We start from the raw sequence: 17,906 nt of genomic DNA, 5'->3' as shown, positions 1-17,906 counted from the left end.
TTAAAAGCACTCTTTGGTGCCAGACATGCTTAACACCAATAATCTATGTGACCACAGTAACACCCAGTCATAAAAAACTAATATTATAATTAGTAACCAAACATTTGTCCAAGCATTAGGTTTAATATCATGGATAATACTAAAAGTATCAGGTAATGTTGACAGTAGTATTCTTTTTAGTTGATGGCCTGGGAGAGTTACAAAAACTTTAAGTTTGGGATTAAACAGCAACAACAACAACACACATACACACACATACACAATTAATCTGGAATATGGGTGAGTGTCAAATTATATCAACTAATGAATATAAATCAGTACTAACAGGATTATCAGACACCTGAGTAATAAAAATAACGTTGACCGCTGGAAAGCTAACAGGCTTTTATGTTGAGATAGAATGGTATTTTTCCCCACAATTGAATCACGTGGGGGTATGGATTGAAAGTTTATTAGTAGTGGTAAGATAATTTAGTGGGTCGAGGTCAGCAATTAAAAAAAAATTGCAAAGATGCTAATTGGAGTGCATCTTACTAAAGTATGTTTTATTTGTTTTACATGCATATCTATGTGGTGCACGTATGTGTGTACGGGGCCTCAAGGTAAAATGCATTTCTTACTTTGCATCAGGGTAAAACACGTTTCAAAGTCTCAGGTTCTGCTCCCCAAAGCCAGCAGCACAGGAAGGGCTGTGGGCCGGTCGCGGGTGTGTAGCGGGGCGCCCCCTCCCCTGCCTTTCCATACTTACAAAGGAGTCGCTCACGACTAGCACCACGTTAGGCGCATCTGGCCAAGCCTGAACTGCTCCCCGCCTCTGCCCACCTGCCCCAGGAGCTGTTGTTGCCAGCGCCGAGACTGCGACCACCGCCACCCACAGCAGCAGCATCACGGGGAGCTGTTCTGGGAGCCCGGCCTCTGGGCGCTGGACCCTGCCCCTCCCCCTAGGAAGTTCCACCCGAGAAGAGGAAGGCGGGGATCGCAGAGATCGCAGTTCGGTTTCCTTCACCCGTGGAACTACAACTCCCATCAGGCTCGGGCTGGGCACATGCGCGAAGGAGGAATTCCCCTTTCTCCACTCACGTTAAGGCTTTTTAATCAAATACCGAGCGAACTAAAACCCGGTCACGTGAGCGATGCTTGGGAAGTGCGCATGCGCTCTGACTTCAGATTGGGCGTCTGTAGGAGAAGCATCTGTCCCAGGTTGGTTTTGGTCGCTGTCGCTTTTGCAGAAGTTGGAGCCGGTAGGCAGTTGAAATGTTCCCTAGAGAGAGAAAGGATCAGGGGCCGAGGCTGCTTGTTTTGCGCCGAGCAAGCGTGGCTGAGTGTTAGGTGAGACCGTGAACTGGGAGATGATGAGGTGGCAGCGCGTCTGTCACTTAAGTTGGATTGGGCGGTTCGTTGTGGGGCCTCTGGACCGCCTAAGGTGCCATATGGATACCGGGTGGCCCCTCGAATACCTTCCTCCCAAGGATATTTCTAGCCTGCCTCATCCTATTCGCCGCTTTGCCTGTGCAGTAAGGATTTATTGTGCTCTGGTGGGGTGAGGAGCCGGGCCTGGTAAGAAAAGTTTCATCTAGGTGAGGATAAGCTTAGGTGGACTTTACCTTCAGAGTGCAAGGGAGAGAAGCTGGACGGGTTCTCAGAGGGAGAAATGTTGGGCTGTGTGACGTGTTCGACGTAGATACAGACTACCATTGTTTTGTTGCAGTGGTTTTGAAAAATCACTGGTCCTCTTGACTGTTGAACTCCTTTGGAGAAATCTGGAAGAAGCAGGTTTCTGTCCCAGAGCCAGATTCCTGATTTCATTATTATAGTTTCAGGTATATAATTTGTGCCTCACATTAGTCGTTTTAGTATTTTGACAGGAAAAGGAGTTGTATTTATTTACATAAAATCAACCTTTAATACTAATATTTGACAGTATTTTTTGCATACAGTAATTGTAAAAAGGACAGTCCTTATTTATTTAACACTCATATGGTGCTTATTATGTGCTGGGTATTATACTACGCATTTATTGAGCACCTGTTTTGTGCCAGGTACTTTTACATGTAGTATTTTCTGTAATCCTCACTTTCATCATTTTTCAGATAGGAAAGCTGAGACTTGGACAGGTTAAATGACCTGCCTAAGGTTACACAGGGAGCCAGTCTGAGTAGGACTTGAATTTGAGTAGTCTCTTCCCTAACTCATTGCCATGCTGACTCTAATTAACTGCAAAATGTTATGCCATTCTAGTGAACTTAATCTCTGTTAGTGAAGCAGCATTGTTAATCAAGCAGCATGCTAAAAATCTATGGGAGCAGACAAATATATAAACAATAGTACCTGACCATAAGGACCTTACACTCTAGGGAAAAAAATAAAATAATAATACAGTATGAAAGGTAATACACATAGGCTCCCTCATGAACAGGCTATGTTTCAAATACTTGTTTTGAGTTAATTTGGAATGTAGAACACATTTTACCATAGAAACAATGTTGACTGACATTTAGGTTCATAAAAAATATATTTAACTTTATCTGTGGCATATTATTGATTTTTGTAAACTATTTACTCTCTCTGGCCTTGTTTTCACAGGACGTGTATTCTGAGTTCCCGGTCAGGATGACAGGAACACATCTTTTTCTTTCTCTCTCTCCCCTTGGCAGTGTCAGTGGGAGCAGGTGCTGTACTGGGTTGGAGTGAGATAGATATTTTAGGGTCCCAGACATATAGCGCTGGAAAAATCTAAGAGACTTCTAGTCTTATTCTCATCTACATTCAAGTTGTTGTACAATATTCCTCCCAGGTGGATTGTGCAGTCTGTGCCTTTTCATCTCCAGTGATGGGAAACACACTTCCTTCGAGGGGCCTGTGCCATATTTGTACAGGTTTAATTATTAAAAGTCCGTATTTTGAGCTGCAGTCAGTCTCCCTCTACTTTTGACTGTTCATTAGTCCATTTACCTTCACTTTTACATGAATAATCTCTCCCTTTCAACAGCCCTTTTCACCTTCCCCACCAATTTTTTCCCCCCAGGTCTCCCCCAGTTCCTTTGGGTAATTATCACATAATTTCAGGTTTGTTTGTTATTTGATCACTCTTTTCTGGACATAAAGCATGTTTGCTAATCAGTCACTTACCCTGTCGGAAAAGGTACTTCTGAGTTGTTTGTGCACATCTTTATGTGTGTACATGTGTGTATGTAGTGTATTGTAGTGAAGGAGGGCTCCATTATGTGTATGTTTAGGTCATCAGTTAAAGATATCTACGTTACGGGTTACCTGCTTTAGTGAAATACTTTGTGGTTCAGAAAAGTCTTCAGTTGAAAGTCTTGGTCTAGGTTTTGGCTCTTCATAGTTTTTTAATGTCCAAAATACCAGCAGCACTATATTCTGCCCTAAGAAAAGGAGACTAAGTTTGCAGTTAGTGACCATCTGGAACAAATTCGGTATTTTCACCTGCTGTGATTCTATGACTATTTGTTGAATATCCACAATGTACCACACACTAGGAAATAAAAGAGAGTAATAGGAATAGTTTTTTTTCCTAACGAACCTCCAGTCTAGTTGTGGGAAACAAACACTCACAGACCTGTAAATTTAATAACAGTATAGAAGGTAACAAAAAGTACAGTTAACTGCCAAACAAAAAACCCCAAACCAGAATATCCCAAATGGTACTTTGAAGAATGTTAGTGTGCTTCACAATGTTAATTGCTGTTCATTGAAATAAATGTTCCATAGTGGGGATTCCCTGGTGGTCCAGTGATTGGGACTCCACGCTTTCACTGCCAAGGTCGTGGGTTCAATCTCTGGTTGTAGAACTAAGATCTTGCAAGCCGTGCCACGTGGCCAAAAACAAAGAAAGTTCCATAGTAATATAAGTTTCAGAGTTGCTGGATTAAACTAAATTTGGGTCTCTACTATAGGGTTTCTCAGAGCCTTTAAAATGCTAACATGCACTGTGACTTTAAAAGAGTGATACATATAGTGTGTAGTATTCACAAAATTATGAGGTCATATTGTTAACAACTTTAAGCACGTTAATATTCCTTTGAATACATTTTTGGAAATGTTAGTAGAGACAGTAAGTGTTGTAAGTTCAGACTCTAGTGTAAGATTTATCTGAGATGGCTTTATGCTTGACACTTGAATTTGGCTGTGAATTACATGTAGCATTTGAGTAGGCAGAAGCAAGTGTGGACAGGCTGAATGGGAGAAGTAAAGACGGAGATGCGGAAAGCATTGGGGAGTGGTGAAAAAAGTAATATGAGCTAATATTGAAAAGGGGATTCTTCCTTTCTCACTTTAGCAAATTGAGAATTACTGCTTTTTGACAGTGGGGAAACTAAATGTTTTTGAGTAGGCTTTGGAAGCTGGAAGGTCATAGTATTTGGTAGGTGTTGGGTACGTAAGGAACTCCAAAAATATATCACCTTTATTTAGGGATTTTTTTGACCTGAGAGACAGAATACATCTGTATAGAACATAAAGCATCTGTTAAGTTGCAGGCTTTAGTCTAGTATTTGCGTAATGACTAATTTGAAGGAGATACTTGTGTTTGATGATAGCTGTCTTTTGAAGAACATAGGCAAGAAGGTTGCTTCTTGAGAGATCAAGGAAGGAAGGATTGGGGATTTTAAATGTGTAGAGAAAGTATATAATAACCACTTGGTTAGGAATGGGAAAAAAGTAGTGAAGTTGATTGAGAGGGTGGTAGGAGATACGGACAACAGAGCTAATAGCTATTGTGTTCAGGTACTCCGTCTATGTACATATCAGGTAAGTGATCTCGTTCTCACTTTACCAATGAGGAAATAGGCTTGGAGGTGAAGTAAGGTGCCCAAGATCTGTGGAGACTTGAATCCAGATCCATCTTTCTTGACTTGGTGGGTGGATATGGCAGAATGAAGGGGCTGACAAAATCTGGGGCATTTTGTAAGAACAGAGTTGAAACAACTGAGTAAATCAGTAAAATTAGGTTGAGTGAGGAGGGTAATCATTTGTAGCTGGCTGGCGGCTTAAAGAAGTTAGTGAAATGGGGAGTCAGGCTTTAACTTTTATTTTACCTCCTCACCCCGTGTTTAACTTTTATTTTACTTTCCTAAACATTATTAGGATCACAGTACTTTCTCTTCTTACCAGTAAGACCCTTTTCTGTGGAACTAACCCTTCTATTTAAGTACGTATATCACTAGTACATGTCTTCATCCCTACCAGGTTCACCTAAATTTTGTTCATTTCCTAGTTCTAAAGTAGCATTGTTTCCATTTTTACTTTATTCAGTTTTTCAAAACTACCTCCATTCTCTCCAGGAAGCATTCTAGATTAATTTTGTTTGACAGAATCCATTCCAGAGATACCATCAAAAGATACTTAGAATTTGTAGTCGTGTAAAGTTTGTGTTAGTATTTCAGATGGCTATTTAGATGGATTTTTAATATTTAAAAAAAGTCTGCTCTATTTTATTAAATTACAAACTAGTTGCATCATATGGGCAACTTTTTTCATGTTTATAATTCCTTATGTGGCTTAGAACAAGATTCACTTTAGTGTAGTCAGCTTGCAGATTGTGAGTAAACAGTGCCCTTAATTGTCCTAGATTCAAAACAAAGTAGCATAGAAATAGGTGATATTCTCTTCTGGCTCAGTTTTTTATGTTGAAGTCGGTGTATTTTGAGTTTCTGTAATTTTTTTCTGAGTCTTTCTGATTTTTTATGATGTTCCTTTTACACCTTGTGGCTATGGCAACACAGTTTAGACTGATTCAGAAATTTGGAGATTACGATTAGTGTCTCTTTGGGAAAGAAAAAAGATGGAAAATTGTACATAATTATTTCTCATGTTTTAAATTATGAATTATGAAAATTGAACCCGAATCCGATGTTTTCAAAAATTCAATATGTTTTGGGTTGTGTATGTCATCTTTTTTATGTGCCTGTCTTATATTTTACTTAATTTAGATGGATAAACATTTAAGGAACAATCTGAAATTCAATTTAAAGAGAAGATAAAGTGATAATAGGTAAAAGGTAAGTGTCTAGAATGCTAAATAATAGGTAATTGGAGTCTACTTTTACTTAATGATTGTTTTTACTGATTCTTTTCAGAAGGAAGGTTTAATAGTGTAGGTTATGGTCATCACAAAGTACCTTTAGACTTTTGTAATTAGATTTAAAGGTATCATTTTTTACTTTTCTGTAATTAACTTCCAGTGTCATTATTGTTACTATTTTTTAAATTCTTCTTCTTATTTTTGCTTTGTGGAATCTTGGTATCTCCACAACTGAATGTAGCTTAAGTTTCCATAGCTTTAGCTGGAGTGTGTAGGACATATCAGTTCATCTACCTATGTTAGTTTTGAGGTATATCATTGTCTTTTGGTATGGTTGTCACTTTCTTTTTTTTCGATATAGTTATTGCTCTTTATGCTTGATTTGTTGAATAAAAACCCTTTTAGGTTGGTAGTAAAAAAAAAAAAAACCTTCGTTGGGTGAAAATGTGCTACATGAACACTCTTATTTAAAAAAGTCGTTGAGACTGAGGAGAAAAAATGGGAGGAGAGGTATAAGGGGAAAATGTGTGGGGCTGTGGAAGAATATTAAAGACACTTGTAAGAGAGCCAGAGTTCTGAAGTGTTGGAAATGCTTGGAATAGAAGGAAGTATCCCAAAGAGAGGAATATGAGGTTACATAGACTCATTTTGGGTATTAGCTTTCCACTTTGTGAAAGGAAATGGGTTTGATGGTACCTAGTAGATGGTTAGTGTTCCGTAAAGCTTTGTCTAGAACATGAGTGGATGAGCCTCTTCCTCCTCCACACCACTTCCCAAAAAAGGGGAAGAAATTTTCAGGGCTAGAAAGCAGCAGATTATTTTGTCTTTAAAAAAAATAATCTCCTGAAACTAGTATTTATGTATATATATGTATTTTAGGTGCAGAGAGAGGGCCTCAGTGCTAGCTTATTATGCTAAATGCCAAATCAGCTGAATAAGGAACAGTAGGAGAAGAATAGAGGCTTCCACTGCAGCAAGTGTAGGTGTAATTATATGTGGAGACATATAGGGATGTAGAAGGGTATTGAACATGAGAACTGGTTACCAAGAGAAGAATGGAGTTTGTCTCATATGGTCTTTAAAAGTAACCTACTTATGGGCTTCCCTGGTGGCGCAGTGGTTGAGAGTCCGCCTGCCGATGCAGGGGTCATGGGTTCGTGCCCCGGTCCGGGAAGATCCCATATGCCGCAGAGCGGCTGGGCCCGTGAGCCATGGCCGCTGAGCCTGCGCATCTGGAGCCTGTGCTCTGCAACGGGAGAGGCCACAACAGTGAGAGGCTCGCGTACGGCAAAAAAAAAAAAAAAAAAAAGTAACCTACTTAGAAGCATTTGACAGCTCCATGTTTGCTGCTCCATTTAAATCCAAATTTGTCTGTCTCGTTTTCAAGGTCTTCTGTAATCTGGTGCTCTACTTTACCTGCCCAGCCTAATTTTCCTGTTCTTCAGCAAGTCCCTTCTGTTCAATTCAGCCTGGTTTCCTTATTGTTTCCTCCACGTGCCATGCTCATTCCTGTCTCTCCAACTTTGCTCGTGCAATCAATGTCTCCGGCTGGAGTAATTTTCCTTCTTCCCTCCATTCTCAAATCCTTTCTCCATCTAGTAGCTGTTAATTACTTCACCCCATACTTCTCTTCTCTGAACTCCTATTGCACTTGCACTCGTTATCCTTAATTTAGCATTTGATTCTTTAATGACTCATATGTCTTAGGTCTTTCTATTGATTGAGATTGTATTCTTTAGAGCAGAGGCCTTCCTTTCTGTTTCTTTTGTGTCATATACGGCATATAGCTTGAGAGCTGCATAGCTGCATGTTGTTTTAGTGCTAGTTGGTTCTACTTTGTCCAGATATGCTTTTACTCGTATGTTGGGTGATAGAAAAGATGGTGATCTTTCTCCTGGAAAAGTTGCATTCTTCTGTTTGTTTTTACTTGGTCTTGTCTTAAAACTGCCTTTGTTCTTTTTTTTATTTATAGCTTAAAAATTTATTTATTTATTTATTTTTGGCTGCATCGGGTCTTTGTTGCTGTGTGCGGGCTTTCTCTGGTTGCGGTGAGCGGGGGCTACTCTTCCTTGTGGTGCGCGGGCTTCTCATTGCCGTGGCTTCTGTTGTTGTGGAGCACCAGCTCTAGGCGCACGGGCTTCAGTAGTTGTGGCTCATGGGCTCTAGAGCGCAGGCTCAGTAGTTGTGGTGCGCGGGCTTAGTTGCTCTGCGACATGTGGGATCTTCCTGGACCAGGGCTTGAACCCGTGTCCCCTGCATTGGCAGGTGGATTCTTACACTGTGCCACCAGGGAAGTCCCTGTTTTTGTTCTTTTTTAACTTAGATATCTCTTGATTTTTTTTTCCCTTGGATGCTTCTTTTTATCCCTTTCAGTTGGTCCAGATTAGTTGTCATCATCACTGATGTTCTCTTCTTTTTAGTCTGCAGGTTTATCTACCAAAGATAACTTTGGTGTGAGAAATTTAAAGTGAAATTAGTGTAGAAATTTGTTGCCTGCTCCAAACAAGATTTGTAGACTATAAAAAAAATCCTTCTGAAGTTTGCCTCTATAAATTTATGCCAATATAATTTCAGGTAACAGAGCAATTTCTAAAATAAGAGCATATGAAATATGTTGCTTTAATTATCTAATTATTGTAACTATGGAAAAAGTCACTTTTCTGCCTATTTAGGGAATCTCGTTTTGGCCGTAGATAAATTGATATTATGATATCTTAATTTTTATATTATTTGAATCTAAGATTCCTTAAGTCAAAAGGATTGTTTTTTAAAAAATTCCCTAGCTTCTTAAATTTCTTTGATCTTGTACTTCTGCCTCAGCCTCTTTGGGAACAAAGGACAGTCTGTGTACCATGTCAGCAAGCCATCTTCTTGGTTCATTTTGCTGCCTTGAACATCAGTGGTCTATAATGACCTAGTGTTTACCTAGCTTTGTTTTGCCTTCTTGAGATTAGAGTTCAGTGGAGTGGGCAAAAAATGTTTCTTTTTTCAACATCAAGTTGTAGTTGAATTTGACTGGTTTATTGGTAAACCAGAATAAGCTGTGAAATCTTAAGATATGTTAGTTTATTTAAAATTGCATTAGTGTATCTTATGTTTTAAGATTAAGTGAAGAAATACTTTGTCTAGGGAGACGCAAGAGGGAAGGGATGTGGGAACAGATGTATATGTATGACCGATTCACTTTGTTATAAAGCAGAAACTAATAAAAAAAGAAGTACTTTGTCTACCAATTAAAATATCTATCTATTTATTTATGTTGGAGTTGAAATATCTTTTTATGGCTGAAGTTAGTATATAGTCCTCTTGCATATTAATTGCCTTCATTTAAGTGTGACCATTACATTTATTTCTCTTCAAAGAATACCATATTACAAAGAATACTATATTACTCTAATCGATTCTAAAGTAGTTCTTACTGTGAAGAAAGTTAATATCCTGATTTATATTTTATAGAAACTAACATTAAAACAGAATGCTTTCTTAAACTCTTACATCAGAGTTACTGAAATTTATTTGTGTTTGTGTTTTCACTCTGTGACTTAGACTGATTCTTCTTGCCTCGTGTAGAATTGGACTGAACTTGGCATGTGTTTTCCATCCTGGCCCATAAGATCATCTGTGTTTTAACCTACTATATGGGGAGTGGTTATAATTCAAATAACAATTCAATTCAACAAATGTTTATTAATATATACAGTTTGTCAGATACTGGGTACTGAGGATGCAGCAGTTAAACAGCAACAACCCAACAACAGATAAAAATCCCTGCCTGCGTGGAACTTAACGTTCTGGGGGGGTTGGGGAACAGATAATAAATAAGATAAAGAAGTAAAATATATAGTGATGTATTAGATGGTGACAGGTGCTTTGAAGAAAAATAAAGGCAGTGTTAAGGAGGAGATTAGGGACTATTGAGTGGTTGGGAGTTGGGGGGAGGAAGTGTTGGCATTTTAAATAGTGTGGCAAGGGAAGGTTTCATTGAGGAAGTGACATTTGAGTAAAAATCTGAAGAGATGATCTGGTTTTATGTTTTTTAAACATAAGATATATTTATTTTAGGGGAAAGAATGTTCCACGTAGAAGGAATTACATTTGGCTTTTTATTTTGACAGCATGTCCAGCAAGGAAGTAAAGGCTGCTCTAAAAAGTGCTAGAGATGCAATCAGAAACAAAGAATACAAAGAAGCTTTGAAACATTGTAAGGTAACCAGTATTTTTTTCTTCCACAATAAAAATGTCACCTGTTTATGAGCATCACTGATTTGTAATATGGGAATCCCTTACTGTCTAAATACAACAAAAGTACTAAGGCTTTTTGAGTAGGACCGTCCCAGTGGCTGTGCCAGGACAAGCCGCTTCTGCCACTTAATTTCGTCTCCCTCTGTGTTGGTAACTTACCAAAGCCAAGTTCTCAAAACCTGAATGTCTCTTAGGGGTCTTTTGATGGGTTGTACTGCGGAACACTATTGTATCTTAAAGTTTTTGTTCTTTAATGGTATGTGGACATTTCAATTCTATTTGGTTTGTGGATGGGAGAATCAAGATTCCAAAGTTCCTTTCTATGCTGATGGGGATGTTCCAGTCCAGAACGAGAACTTGAAGGTGCAGGAGAGATGCAGTGTAGTGCTAGGAGTGAAGTCCGTGGGAAGGTGGGTGAAGATGGGATCCAGGGCATGAGAGGAAGGCCTTTGATACTTCTTCCATCTTAACAGAAGGGAAGATAGATGTAGATCCATAGCTGTCGGGTTTGCAGATTTGTGGGTGGGAAGATAATTGTTCCCCTCTGATGGCTTCCATTTTCTTAGTGAAGTGTAACCTGAGGATGGAGGAGGAGTTGTATAGGAGGTTTGAGACAAAAGAAGGTATGAAATAGTTGTCATTTATGGTGAGAAAAGAAACTTACTAGTAAGGATTAGAAAGCTTACCAGGCCCTAATGAATGTCCATTTGAGATTTCATGTTACTCAAGTGAAATCGGTAAACTCAACTGTGTAGTTTCTTCCTTCGTGTTAAACTTCTCAGGCTTGGAGATGGGCACGATGGAATTCAACTGTGGGTAGTAAGAAAGTTGAGGGGAAAGATAGGCCAAGGAGGTGAGGATGTTTGCAAGGGAGTGATAGGTCATGGAGTCAAAGATGGGAAAGGAGAGGTAAGAATTGAGCAGTGGGGTGACAATGCAAAGGGGGTGAGGTAAAAAAAAATTGGACATAACAGAGGTTAAAGAATTGTTACCATTACAGTAATTGAACTGGGAGGATAGGAGAGGTGCATACTGGAAACCCAGGTTTTGGATGGCTGAGTAATGCTGAGGATAAGTAACTGGGAGGCCATGGCATTCATTGGGTCATCTGCATGAATGTTAGAATGATTAAAGGAATTGAAGTGGAGAGGAAGAATACAGTATTTTCACTGAAGGAAAGGGGAGTTCCTAGGAGGCTGGTAGATGGTAGCAACAAGAAGGATATTTTTTGTAGTATAGCCAGATGGCTTGAGCTTCAAAAGTACTGGGGTTTTTTTGGGCTTCCCTGGTGGCGCAGTGGTTGAGAGTCCGCCTGCCGATGCAGGGGACACGGGTTCGTGCCCCGGTCCGGGAAGATCCCACATGCCGTGGAGCAGCTGGGCCCGTGAGCCATGGCCACTGAGCCTGCGCATCCAGAGCCTGTGCTCCGCAACGGGAGAGGCCACAACAGTGAGAGGCCCACGTACCGCAAAAAAAAAAAAAAAAAAAAAAAAAAAAGTACTGGGGTTTTTGAAGGAGGGAGGAGTAGAGGAACAATGTAGGTATCAGTGTGAGCAAGGAGAACCCTTTCCTCACCTGCTGGTTGGTGGTATGTGGGATATTCGAGAAAAGAAATCAGCTGCAGCATGTAAGATCTGTAGGGGAACAGCCGAGCCTCATTGAGGCAGAACTTGGTACAGTTAAAAGAAAGGTTGAAAATAGAGAGGGCCCTTGGCTGTCCAGATTGGGAGTTCCAGAGGTTACAATGAAGAGTTTAGACAGTGGGAGGGATAGAATTGGGTAAGATTGGGGGAAATAAATACATAACAGTATAGGATGAGAGCCTTAAGGGGTGAAGGATGCCCTTATGAGGTTAGGTTTCTAGTGGTGACTGAGCCCAGCAGAGATGGAGACCACGACAGGACTAATCCTGATATAGAAGAAGGTGGGCAATCTGTTTAAACTGGGGGAGAGAAGAAGGAGGTGTGGGAGGGGAGGGACTGTTTCCTTCAGCACTAGGCTGATCTAACTAATGCACATATGAATTTGCTGCTTTTATTATATACAGCAATGCCATAGCACTCTTCTTTCTGATTCAGATATGAATTTCTGTAATTTATGCCAGAGAAGCTCAAATGGAAAGCAAAGATGGGGAACTAGTCAGTGGCAAATGTATGATTACTTATGTGTAGTAACCAGAATGTTGATTGAGACTAAAGGAAATTTTTAGTGAAGAGATGTTGCACCTTAGTGTATTTGCTGTGTCTTGTCTGATTTATCACCTTGTCTGCCTGTGTGCCTCTATAACCCAGTATAAGCATCCCTTCAGGGAGCCTCCTCTGACTTGTGTGGATGGAGTTTGGAGTCAGATACTTTTTTCTTCACATTATTTCAGAACTCCATACTTGCTTTCACTACATTGTTATAATTATTTCCTTAAAAGCCTGTTTCAGATTCTGAAAACCTGGTCATCAGGCAGATAGCCGGTCCTTACTGATTGTGGGTTGACTATGGAATTTATCATTTGCTCAGCAGTTATGTGCCAGTCATTGCTCTTGGTGTTGGGGACACAAATGTTAATAAGGCCCAGTATTTGGAGCTTAGCTTTGGTGGTTACCTCATTGTTGCTGGTTTTTTGGGAGGTAGTGTTACAGGATAGAATGGAGCTTGTGCTGCATATTGGTGACAGATTGTTAGAAGTGTTATGTGGATGCACAAAAGCCTAATAATCTGACTGTTTCAACTCCTGGAAATGTTCTTATTTTCTCTAGAATATGTAAAACCTTAAGAGCTAATTTCATTTTAGCTACTAGTTTTATTTTTCTTTCACTAGAACATCTTTGCTTTCTGTTTCAAACTATTTTACCTTAGCAAGTAGTTGTTACTTCTGAAAGTAGTAGCTTTGCATATAATTTTTATTCTAGGTAGTAGGTGTTGTTTAAACATTCATTACCACTATTTATTTATTTACTTACTTATTTATTTTTGGCTGCTTTGGGTCTTTGTTGCTGCGCGCGGGCTTTCTCTAGTTGCGGCGAGTGGGGGCTGCTCTTCGTTGCGGTGCGCGGGCTTCTCATTGCGGTGGCTTCTCTTGTTGCAGAGCACAGGCTCCAGGCGCACAAGCTTCAGTAGTTGTGGCACGCGGGCTCAGTAGTTGTGGCTCACGGGCTTAGCTGCTCCGCGGCATGTGGGATCTTCCTGGACCAGGGCTCAAAACCGTGTCCTTTGCATTGGCAGGCAGATTCTTAACCACTGTGCCGCCAGGGCAGTCCCGCCACTGTTTATTTTGAACGTATTTGGTACAGTCACACTGGGGTCAACCTACTTTCCTAGTGTATAATTTCAATGAAAAAGATCTGTTAAATATGGGGAGATGTTATCATAGTGAAGGAAAATATGGGAATTGGATAAGGTGAAATGATATGGAGAATAGTTTTGTGAGGGACTAACAGCAGTGTGGCATGGAGGCAGGCAGGATGGTTGGGTGGTAAGAATGGTCTTATTGTTCTTTTTATACTCAGTATTCTCAAGGGACAGAGGGAGGCATTTGGTAGAGGCATCACGAGTACTTGGGCAGCTTTTAAAAAATATACCTCATATTTCATACCCCTTACAGTCACCGATCCAGTCCTACTCCCTCTCCCTGAGGAAACTGAAGACCACAGGGGTTAAGTGATATTCTTGAGATCGTCCATTTAGTGGTAGATCCAGATTTCCTGACTCCTAGGTAGACTGTCTTTTGATTATTGTTTGTCCATGAGCTTCCAAAATTTAATTACCTTCTCTTTTAATTTTTTAATCAGACAGTGTTAAAACAAGAGAAAAATAACTATAATGCCTGGGTTTTTATTGGTGTTGCTGCAGCCGAGCTAGAACAACCTGATCAGGCCCAGGGTGCCTATAAGAAAGCTGCTGAGTTAGAGCCAGACCAATTACTAGCTTGGCAGGTACGTAGACATTTTTATTTACTATGTTATAGGAAAGAACTTTTTCCCATTTTTCAAAATACAGCTAACAGTTTTACAATTTAGCATTTAAACCTCCATTTACTCAGTATAAGAAAAAAATTAAATTTATTGATCTTCTAAACCTGAAAATTAGTTGAAAAAAAAATGGTGCCAAAGAATGCTGTTTACCACTATTTAATCTCCAATCCAATGGATTATTTCCAAATGTTAGGACAGAAATTGAAACATGATTATATAAATCTCCAACTTAATTATATGTGCATATTAGAGACTTATGAAGAATATTCTTTATGCTTACCTGAGGGAAAAGAAATGTATATTATGTTTTTAAAATATGTTTTTAAAAATGAAATAATATAAAAAATTTGAAATTCTATATATCTGAGTACTAGTTAAATTCCTTCTCATTTAATGGTCTTCGTGTTTTTTTACTTGGCTTCTCCAGCTTTTTCATATTTAATAACTTTCATATCTCAGTCACATCTTGGAAACTATGATTAATAGGGGTAGTAGGCTCTGGAGAACATGAACCTGTTTGTCTCAGGTTCACGTGAACGGCAACATGAGTAGGGTTATCTAGTAACATCTCCCTGATGCCAGCTTTTATTATGTACTGATTGGTTTAGGATATCTGATCTTTATTTGAAGCAAAAATGACAATTTCCAAAGACTACTTGGATTTTTCTTGTTTGACCATGTGAAAGTAGTGTCACATGGTAACGTCTTAGGTGTTAAGATTGCATAATAATTATTAAAAGGTATTTTTTTTATTGTGAAATACTTCAAGTATATTTTCAAAAGTGAAGAGAATGGTAAAATGAACCCCTCTATGCCCACCATCCAGCTTCAGTAAAAACTCACTCATGGCCAGTAGTTTTTCACCTACTCCCTCCTACCCCCAATTATTTGGAGGCACATCCCAGACATTTTATTTCATCTGTAAATTATAATAATCTCTATCATAAATAATCTTCATAGATTGTCAGTTTATTTAGCAAAATAAACATGAGCACACTAGATATGTTTGGAAGAATAATCTCTATTGTTTTCTCTTTTAGGGATTAGCAAGCTTGTATGAGAAATGTAATCACATAAATGCTAAGGATGACTTACCTGGTGTTTACCAAAAGCTCCTGGATCTTTATGAAAGGTAATCAATATGTGAGGAAAGGCTAGTTTCTTTAATGGCTTGAATTAGAATAAACTGATTCAAAATTATATAGAAGTACTCCAGACATTTACTGGGAATTGTGAAACATTTTTCTTTCAAACTGTTGCTACAGAATCTCTTGATTGTGATTGAAACACTAATCGTAAGGGGATTGACTCATTTGAGAACTTTGATGTTATTTTTAGTCAATATAATAGAAGATAATATTTCTTAAACCTTTTCTTTTTTATGAGATGTTCATTTTATAAAATTTTACTGTAGTGTGATAGAGGATATGTTCTAATTTTAAATAGTGCCTAACATTATTTTGGGGATATTTTAATTTTTGTGTCTTAAGTCCTCAGTTGTTTTCATTAATCAGATTCAAAATCCTTTTCTTCTATTCTAAGTGTTGACAAACAGAAGTGGTGTGATGTCTGTAAGAAACTTGTGGATCTGTATTACCAAGAAAAGAAACACGTAGAGGTTGGTTAATGATTTGCTGGGGTAGTAGATTTCTTTTAATAAAACCATTATTAAAAGAAAGCTTTCCTGTAGCTTAAGGAAAAATTTAGAAAATTAATTGTAGTGTGGTATCAAAACAAATCACAGTGCTTTGAAAACTGTAACTTGGAATTCAAATTTCAGGTGTCATTATTTCCAAACTTTTTTGAAACTGGGCAGGGATAAATAAAATAAGTAAAAATATCATCTGTAGAATTTATTGTCCTGTTTGTGGTGTCCGACTGCTGATGCTGTAGGTTATGAAGATTGGGGCATGTAGTCATTATCCCTGTATGTACTCTGGTATCTCAGTCATACTTCTAATATAAGCACAATGTGGATTTGCCCAATCATCTTATTTTTATGGAATTCATAATAGATGGAGTTCTGTGCTTTTGCTATTTTTGTGTATTAGCAGATAAAAATATTTTCACTTATAGATTTAAAATTTTTTAGTAGCATTTTAGTATTTTAGATAAAGTAACCATTTTAAATCTCCCTGATAGGTGGCCCGAACATGGCACAAATTGATAAAGACACGGCAGGAAGGAGGTGCAGACAACCAAGAACTTCATCAGCTATGGAAGAAATTGACTCAGTTGCTGGCTGAGAGTACTGAGGATCAGAATAATGAGACCCAACAATTGGTACTACCCATTTATTCCCCACAGTTTGTGTCATGAAAGTTGATCATTTAGTTGAATTTAGAAAATGGAAACATAACAGTATGATATAGAAAAATACTGTATGTCAGACTAGATATTTTATAAATGTTCAATTTTAAATTCCTAGAAGCTCTTCCTGATAAAGTCAGAATTACAGGCCTACAGTTTCACACTAAGTCTGGACAGAGTGGAAATAATATTCAGGGTATCAGAATTTTACTTCCTTGTATTCATAAGAATTCACAATAAATCAGTTACTTAATCACTGTAAAAAAAGATACTTTTGCAAAACTGCTATAATTTCTAAAAAGTTGTACCTTAAAGGTGTGTTTCTTTATATTTATGAACTAAGAGTACTAAATTACTTTCAGGTTTAACAGTTCAACTAGACTATTTTTTTAATTTATTTAACTTTTTATTGGAGCATAGTTGATTTACAATGTTGTGTTAATTTCAGGTGTACAGCAAAGTGAGTCAGTTATACATATACATATAGCCACTCTTTTTTAGATTCTTTTCCCGTATAGTTCATTACAGAGTATTGATTAGAGTTCCCTGTGCTATACAGTAGGTCCTTATTAGTTATCTATTTTATATATAGTAGTGTGTATATGTCAATCCCAATCTCCCAATGTATCTCTCCCCTGCCCTTTCCCCACTGGTAACCATAAATTTGTGACATACATCTGTGACTCTATTTCTGTTTTGTAAACAAGTTCATTTGTACCATTTTTTTAAATTCCACATGTAAATGATATCATATGATATTTGTCTTTCTCTGTCTGACTTACTTCACTCAGTTTGACAGTCTCCGGGTCCATCCATGTTGCTGCAAATGGCATTGTTTCATTCTTTTTTATGGCTGAGTAATGTTCCATTGTATATATATACCACATCTTCTTTATCCATTCCTCTGTTGATGGACATTTAGGTCGCTTCCATGTCTTGGCTATTGTAAATAGTGCTGCAGTGAACGTTGGGGTACACGTATCTTTTCGAGTTGTGGTTTTCTCTGAGTATATGCCCAGGAGTGGGATTGTTGGGTGATATGGTAGTTTTATTTTTAGTTTTTAAGGAACCTCCATACTGTTCTCCATAGTGGCTGCACCAATTTACATTCCCACCAACAGTGCAAGAGGGTTCCCTTTTCTCCACACCCTCTCCAGCATTTATTGTTTGTAGATTTTTTGATGATGGCCATTCTGATCCATGTGAGATGATACCTCATTCTAGTTTTGATTTGCATTTCTCTAATAATTAGTGGTGTTTAGCATCTTTTCATGTGTTTTTTGGCCATCTGTATGTCTTCTTTGGAGAAATGTCTATTTAGGGCTTCTGCCCAGTTTTGGATTGGG

At 38.5% G+C, this 17,906-nt stretch overlaps 2 protein-coding genes across 6 annotated transcripts in view; one reads left to right on the top strand and one right to left on the bottom strand.

The window, feature by feature from the left end:
* ARSK (arylsulfatase family member K) overlaps window positions 1-962 on the bottom strand; it is a 43,109-nt gene extending 42,147 nt beyond the window's left edge. For all 3 annotated transcript variants that reach the window (XM_060091816.1, XM_060091815.1, XM_060091817.1), the window contains exon 1: window positions 749-962. In XM_060091816.1, coding sequence (XP_059947799.1) covers window positions 749-886 — 138 coding nt within the window. In that variant the 5' untranslated portion in view covers window positions 887-962. The remainder of the gene's footprint in view (window positions 1-748) is intronic.
* The window catches only part of SKIC3 (SKI3 subunit of superkiller complex), a 145,392-nt gene that overhangs the window by 54,322 nt on the left and 73,164 nt on the right, over window positions 1-17,906 (top strand). Inside the window, exons 1-7 of one of the 3 annotated variants that reach the window (XM_060093165.1) lie at window positions 1,126-1,200; window positions 5,952-6,020; window positions 10,159-10,249; window positions 14,068-14,211; window positions 15,291-15,382; window positions 15,793-15,868; window positions 16,393-16,533. In XM_060093165.1, the coding sequence (XP_059949148.1) occupies window positions 10,160-10,249; window positions 14,068-14,211; window positions 15,291-15,382; window positions 15,793-15,868; window positions 16,393-16,533 (543 nt within the window). In that variant the 5' untranslated portion in view covers window positions 1,126-1,200; window positions 5,952-6,020; window position 10,159. Of the gene's footprint in view, window positions 1-1,125; window positions 1,201-1,224; window positions 1,330-5,951; window positions 6,021-10,158; window positions 10,250-14,067; window positions 14,212-15,290; window positions 15,383-15,792; window positions 15,869-16,392; window positions 16,534-17,906 lie in introns of those variants that run through there. The other 2 variants (XM_060093166.1, XM_060093167.1) reach the window with 2 other exon arrangements.

Source organism: Mesoplodon densirostris, chromosome 3, assembly GCF_025265405.1.
Source record: "Mesoplodon densirostris isolate mMesDen1 chromosome 3, mMesDen1 primary haplotype, whole genome shotgun sequence".
NCBI lineage: Eukaryota > Metazoa > Chordata > Mammalia > Artiodactyla > Ziphiidae > Mesoplodon > Mesoplodon densirostris.
Note: the sequence above shows the minus strand (reverse complement) of the source record. Positions and strands in the feature narration are given on the sequence as shown.